Source organism: Eurypyga helias, unplaced genomic scaffold (genome assembly GCF_000690775.1).
Source record: "Eurypyga helias isolate BGI_N326 unplaced genomic scaffold, ASM69077v1 scaffold9202, whole genome shotgun sequence".
NCBI lineage: Eukaryota > Metazoa > Chordata > Aves > Eurypygiformes > Eurypygidae > Eurypyga > Eurypyga helias.
In genome coordinates, this window is record NW_010237799.1 from 467 (window position 1) to 7279 (window position 6813).

General features: G+C 48.1%; 1 protein-coding gene across 1 annotated transcript in view; it reads right to left on the reverse strand.

The window, feature by feature from the left end:
* Positions 1 to 1078: 1078 nt before the first annotated feature.
* The window catches only part of KLHL32 (kelch-like family member 32), a 17452-nt gene continuing 11717 nt past the window's right edge, over positions 1079 to 6813 (reverse strand). The window contains exons 4-6 of the mRNA XM_010147592.1: positions 5248 to 5440; positions 3214 to 3308; positions 1079 to 1240 (exon numbers count right to left, since the gene is read on the reverse strand). Coding sequence (XP_010145894.1) covers positions 1079 to 1240; positions 3214 to 3308; positions 5248 to 5440 — 450 coding nt within the window. The remainder of the gene's footprint in view (positions 1241 to 3213; positions 3309 to 5247; positions 5441 to 6813) is intronic.

Below are 6813 nucleotides of genomic sequence, written 5' to 3' on the forward strand. Positions count from 1 at the left end.
GGGGCTGCCGTAGCCAAGCAGAGCCAAAACGTAGCAGGTCAGAGTATTTATTGTGCACTGGCATATGCCTGGAGCGGGGAACGGAGCCACGCTAGAGAAACTGAAGGAATAAATAAATAAATATTGACATTGTTCCACACCTGTTTAGCCTCTGGAGACCAGTGATTTGTGGGACCATATGTCGGACAAAATGAGACTGTTCCTTGATAATTGTAAATGCGGTGACCCCTCGCAAACTGGATATTAAAAATATTAAGTAAATGGCACATTTTAATTATACAGTAAAGAGGCTGTTCACCATTAAAAGACTGCAGCTGTCAGGAGGAACTGATCGTATGACAGGAGGTAACACTTATTTGGTAACAGACCTTGGTAAATGACATCCCAAATGATCTCTAGATGCTCAAACACATTCAGTTCTGACTTGGGTTTAACCATGAGGCTCCGGTGCCACCGTCTTTCCGCAGAGAAAATTTGTATCTGTTCCTCATATACTATAGGGCTTGTTTGTTTTTTTGTTGTTGTTTTAATCTGCTTTGCAGTATTTAAATTTCAAATGAAGCGTTATTAAATGAGAACCTGTAAACGACGGAGTTTGGAATTAGAAGTCAACACATTTGTTACTCTTTTTGCCAAAGGTATTGAGTAAGTTGCATAATTACCACAGTATTAGATCAGCTTTGTCAACATAAACACGGCTTCCTGTCGGCTCTGAAAGTGCCGCTGGTGAACGGCCGAATGTGTCGACTCCAGGGAATAGCAGCCCAGGAGGCGCCGAGAGCATCCGCGACGCCTTACGAAGTTGCATAAGGAAATGGAGACAGGCAGCGGGTCGTCACCAGCAGAAACGCCCGACACCCGCAGGAATATGCTCCTACCCCCGCAGTGGGCGAGAGAAGTTGCGTGCAGTTTCTGTACCTTCCCGCCTGCCTCTTGTGATCCGACCTCGTGACAAACGTGTGACGGTGAAGCAGCAGCCCCTGTGGGCTGATCTTTTCGCGATCCAGAAAACCCTTCCATACACAGGGTTTGATTCCCTCCCCCTGTCTCCGCTTCTGCGAACTGCACGTTCCTGGCCTCACATGGTGCCGATCCTGTGGTGAGGCACTTGCAGAGTCTGAAGGTTGGGGCACGTGAAATAAGGAGCTGGAAGAAAGCACGCTGCTATTCCGTTGGAAGCGAAGGGGAGTGTAGGCCCATAGAAGACTTCTTCCTTCCCCTCCTTGCTAACGTCCAGCACCTGCAGGTCAAAGTGCACAGAATGTGAATGGTGAGGCACTGAGACAGGCTGCCCAGAGAAGCTGTGGATGCTCCATCCCTGGAAGTGTTCAAGGCCAGGCTGGATGAGGCTTTGAGCAACCTGGTCTAGTGGAAGGTGTCCCTGCCCGTGGCAGGGGGGTTGGAACTAGATGGTCTTTACGGTCCCTTCAAACCCAAACCGTTCTGTGATTCTAGGAATATTTCAGGGATCACAGAAGAAAGCTGGAACAAATCTGCTGGCACACACCATACACATGTCCTGTTAACCCCAACAGCAAGGAAGCTTCGGATAATTTCTAGATTGCACTTATGGAGCTGGTGATCTACTGCTGTCCTCATCACCCCAGTCCTACACCAGCTCGGACACGCAGCAGCCGGCAGTGACATTGGCTCCTGCTTCCTGGCAGGGAACGCGCAGCCACACAAGTGGCTACCGTCACCCCCAAGGATGAAGCCTTTGCCAACTTGGTCCATAGGGAGCAAGAGAGTTCTGTTGAAGCTGGAAAGGCCAAATAAATGAATGACTTAAAGAAAATGAAGATATACAGAAAATGTGGATTTTTTCTTCCCAAGGAGACAGCAACCTCAAAGGTGCTGAATTTTAAGATAAAAGGGCTAGTTTTTCTGGTTAAAGCCAGGCACGTTGCCAACAGCTGAGAAGGGGCAGCACGCACGGCTCTGCCAAAGCTCTCATTACTCTTCTTTCCCCCTTAACGCAGGGACCGTCTCAGGCAGGCTGCTGGATCACAGCCAGCTCGGGCATATGCACAAATGCCCACTACAGAAAGCAAGATCCCAGGGTCATTGTCACTGTCACCAAGCAGTATTTAAACCCAGGTGCAATACTGAAAGGTACCTGCTGATTACAAACCAGCATGTACGGCCAACACCAAGATACCGTGCTATTGGTCTGCTGAAGCACTGTATTTCAGCCAGTGTTATCCAAGCTTGAAGGAATTTTTCCACTAACAGCTGTTGGTTACCAACAATGTAGTAAAACACACAATTACACTATGACCAGAACATGGTTTTAACTCCTTAGCTTGCATGATCTATTCTTCAGAAACTCGTGGTAATACGTGTCCACTGTTAAGACCAGCAGCTCGACGTGCGATACATTCCCGTCTTACGCTAAGTCCAACTGCTAGCCTCACGGGGCAGTCTGGAGGTTAAATCCTAAGATCCTTCGTTGGAAGCTAAGGAAAATACTGTTTCTTAGTCAAAGTGCAGAAGGTGAGATACAGACAATTTCTGTCTGTAGGTGCCCAGCCAGTCACGAAGCCATGGCCATGATGCAGATTTGCTTCGCTCAGAAAAAATGCGGAAAGATAAGAATTCCTGATTTTTGTACATGGATCTGCAGGCAAGCTGCTCTTACACGAGATGAGAGAGAGAGCAGAAGAGTTTGCTGGACAGGCTGTTGCCTACAGCAGGGATCAAAAAACTGCCATTGGAGCTTTGAAGCGGTAAGCGCTGGGGCGGGTGGCAGGCTGGCTGAACTCTGTCAAAGAAAAACTCGTTAACTCCGGCTGCTCTTCAGGAAGACAACTTGGAGAGGGGAGAAAAACCCCAAATCACAAGATGGGCTGAAAAACTGTTAGCCCATCATCCCTTTCTGCAACCCTCTTCCCTTGAATTTGGTCGTGTAACCAGAGAACATACACCCACTATTTTACCCACACCCTGTCAAAGGGGAGACTCCTCAATCCTGTGCTACTGGAAGAGTTTACTAGGAAGAATTGTGGAAGAATCGCAGCTAATGGCTCATCCGGAAATGTTTTCAATATCCCCGATATTTCCTCTCGGTGTTTATGCGGGTTCAGTGGCTGCATAAGAATCATCCTTCATCTTTCCACTTCACCTGCGTTTTTCCTTTTTGAATAACCTCTGTGCAAAATGTACCCTTGCAAAATTATTGGAAAAGACTTTAAAAAAGAAACCTAAATCACTCACCTGGATACACGCCAAGGGCTCATTTGTCCAAATCGAATAGCCGCCAACTAAATATATTCTACCATTGTGGACGGCGACTCCAGACTCATTTTGACCTAAAGCAAAAAAGGAAATGGAAACCACTTTCAGTGTGTAATTAACCCTTTTAACACCAAACGCTGGAGTTCCGGAATACGATGGAAAAGCACTTGTCAGGAACTTGACTGTTTCAGACTTCACAGCGTGAACAGTGACGGTGAAGCGTGAGGGCTGTTCTTTGCTCTCCGTGGGAGCCCCGTCCACAGAGATACCCCAGGGGAGCAATAAACTGAGGCTGCGCAGGGGCCCATCTGCCGTCTCCTCAACGGCACACGTTTTCCTACGCCTGTACTTCACAGGGGATAGGAAAGCTCCCTGCCGGCCTCAGCTGTTATCACACAGGCACATCCAGAGAGACGCGTCCTGCCCACACCGGCTCACTCCCCATTCCTCCAGCTAGGAGGATGCTGAACATGGCAGAAGCTGCTCTGCAAGCTCGTTCCCACCAAAGGATAAATACAGCCTAAAAAAATACCTGCACCACACGGTGCAACAGGCACATCTACCGCCAGCTGCAGAGATGCAAAGGCTTAGGTGGCTTCTTCAGGGGCAGGTTGTGCAAACAACCCACCGGGCTGTATCTGAGGAGTGGCTTGGCTGTCATCTCGCAGCACCCAGTGGTATCAGGTCAGCTCCAGGACAAGGGTGCCTGTGGTGCCAGTGCTTCTGCAGTTCTAAATCAGTCGGTGTCCTTCTCAAAGGCTGTCAGTTCCTCCAGCTAATACATTAATTAACCGGAGAGGAAAAGGGCTATGAAAAAACAGTTCTCTGACAATGTGTAACTCCTTTTTGATCTGTGCTTCTCTCCCCAGTGTCCGTGAAGTACTCTGATGACCTGACTGAGAAACCAAGCAACCCTTCTCCAGATCCCAGAGATTAAGAAACCCAACGCGACATCTTAAAAGCTGCTGCTAGAGCAGCTGTTAAACCCTCCAGGAGGAAAATGACATAAGGTGACTCTCTTCGTCAGATGTTCACTCCTCTGGTGTTTCTAGCTATCCTGAGCTTCTAGTTAAGCTCCTTTGTACCTTTTCAGTGGTAGATCTCAGAAATCAATACAACGCCAAATGGAAAAGGATGAAAAGTGAGGTGGGCTCAGCTCTAGGACTCCTACAGCAGTCTGCACTGAAACTCTGGCATCCAGCGCTGTTACTAATTGAGCTCTGAGCCTACTGCACGAGGGAACAGCTCCAATATTAATACTGTCCTGGAAATCCATCCTTTCCTGTAAAGCTACTGTTGGTGCTACTGTGGGAATGCGTCACACGCCTGTCTCCCTCAGGGATTCGAGGGGGTAGTCCATCTGGGAATCGTAGGCAATTTGGTGGGCTGGGGGGAGGGAGAGGACAGTGAGTTGCAGTGCTCTGCAAGCTCCTGCTGCCGCAGCCGTTCTTCCTGATGACAGGCAAGAGCAACTTTACAGGCGCTGTAGCTAACTGAGCTGCTCAACCCATCCCTGACAACAGAATCCCAAAGGCCCCTCCTTTCAGGTAACTTATTAAGATACAGTTTAGAAACAAGCAGCGGTTAATGGATTTCAATGAAAGCTTTGCCCTATAACACCAGCAAACGGCACTATAAAGTGACGTTATCACGGTAGACGCATCTGCCTGTTGTACACTCAAAGAGGGAGCTAAATCTATTGCTGCAGGCAAGCTTTTGGAGAATCAAAAATAAGTACCTGTAATGCTATGACAGATTTTTTTTTTAATTGCTTAGTTAAATTTATGTGCACCTTCTTAAAAATGTAGTCTACAACCTCCTAAACCAAATGTTCAGTACAGCACAGTGCCAGAACAAAAATCAGAAGTGTCTTGCTGGCCGATGATGGGCCCTACACCAGAAGCAATTGCAGCAAAGTCATGGAGTTCCGCAAACTAAAGGCATCTAAAGGGAAAAGAGCTGATGTTTTACCTTAAGAGTAGTGAGTTTCCCCCTTTGGGGTACGGTACTCGCCTGTCAGCATGTTGAAGCTGCAACGCGTCCACTGGTCGGCGTCTATGCTGTAGGAGTCTATGTGCCGAACCAGGATCCGATCGTTGTTGTAGTCGAGATCATTCCCACCTAACACGTAAAGTTTCCTCTGGACAGCAGCCATGGAGTGATACACTCTCCTCTGCAGCATCGGGCTACGGCTTAGCCACGTGTTCTGAAAAGAGGGAGAACTGCTCAAAGACATACCTACGTCCGTAGCAGTGCAGTACTAGTAGCAGGTTACTGGTGTTCTCCTCGCCCTGGGCCAGAAGTCACAAGAGTACGTGCTTGTGTTGTTCGGACGTTAAACATCCGCGTTGTCTGTAACACTGACGAGACAGACTGGACTTTCGACACCTGGTTTACCGTTCTCACATTTAAATTAATTAAATTAACGGTATTTCTTGCTCTGTGTTTTTTTCTGTTTAGCTCATCAGGTTTCAAAGCTTTCCTTCTTCTTTATAATTCAGTAGCAAATCCTCTTCAGGCAAGATTTTTAGATGCCTCCTTGGTATACAGCACCAAAATTAGCTGTACCCACTAGCTCTGTTGTGAAAGAAGAGGGATCCCTTCTACCTTTCGCCGTTCAGAACCTTATTTGATCTTATCCTTGGGGATTGAAGCAACAGGGAAAAATAATTTCCTAAAGAATATTCTCCAGTGATTCATGAATTTGGTTTAATGCCAACCCTCCATTTGTGGGCACTTGCAAAGTAGCATCCCCTTGTGTATTTTTTTCCTGGGTACCAATATTCAAGAATTCTACCTGTTCAGGGGAGGGGCAAGAAGACACAGAAGAAGAGGGATTAAAGCACGGTATTTTCAGCAATTGCTCCTGCTATGCTTACCAAACCAAACAACCCAGCAAGGGATGAGATTAATTCATTTAAGTGGAAGAAGTTAAAATCCACCAGGAAATTCTTTGCGTTACCGCGTGCTTGCGGCAACTCAGGAGCTTCCACTGCCGCTGCCTTTGACCCTCCGCGATACACCGCTGTACGCTGCAACGTGTAACAGTCGGATATTAGGCATTAATGCTTGCATTAGTAGTCCAGTCTCTTAACAGCAGACTATAGACACCATCTGCTTCGCGAAGCCTGCCTGCATCCCCTGATTATATCCGTAGCTTCCTCCGCTGCAGCGCCTGCCAGGTGAGCCGCGACGCGCGGCAGAGGCAGAGAAACAGCGGGGCCTGGTGGGGTCAGTTCTAATAAGGCGGCGTGTGAATACTAATGAGTGGTGGGGAAGCAGAGGTCACCCCAGCCGGCTTGTTGGCAGGTAGCTGTGTGCTCCGTGGCAGATGGCAGGCATTATCGACTCGCCACAAAGGCCGCGCGCAGAAGCAAGCGCCGGCGCTGAATGATGGAGTTATTGAGATTCCGGGCGAGATGCAAGCAGATGTGATGGTTTCCAGTACCCACTGTAAACAATATGCCAGCAGAATTTTTAAAAAGAGCTTGTGTGTACAAACACGAAGCGCACCTCATTTGAAGGATGCGAGCACACACTTCCCCCGTAACCCTTTACACGCCGGGCCGGCTTCCTCCC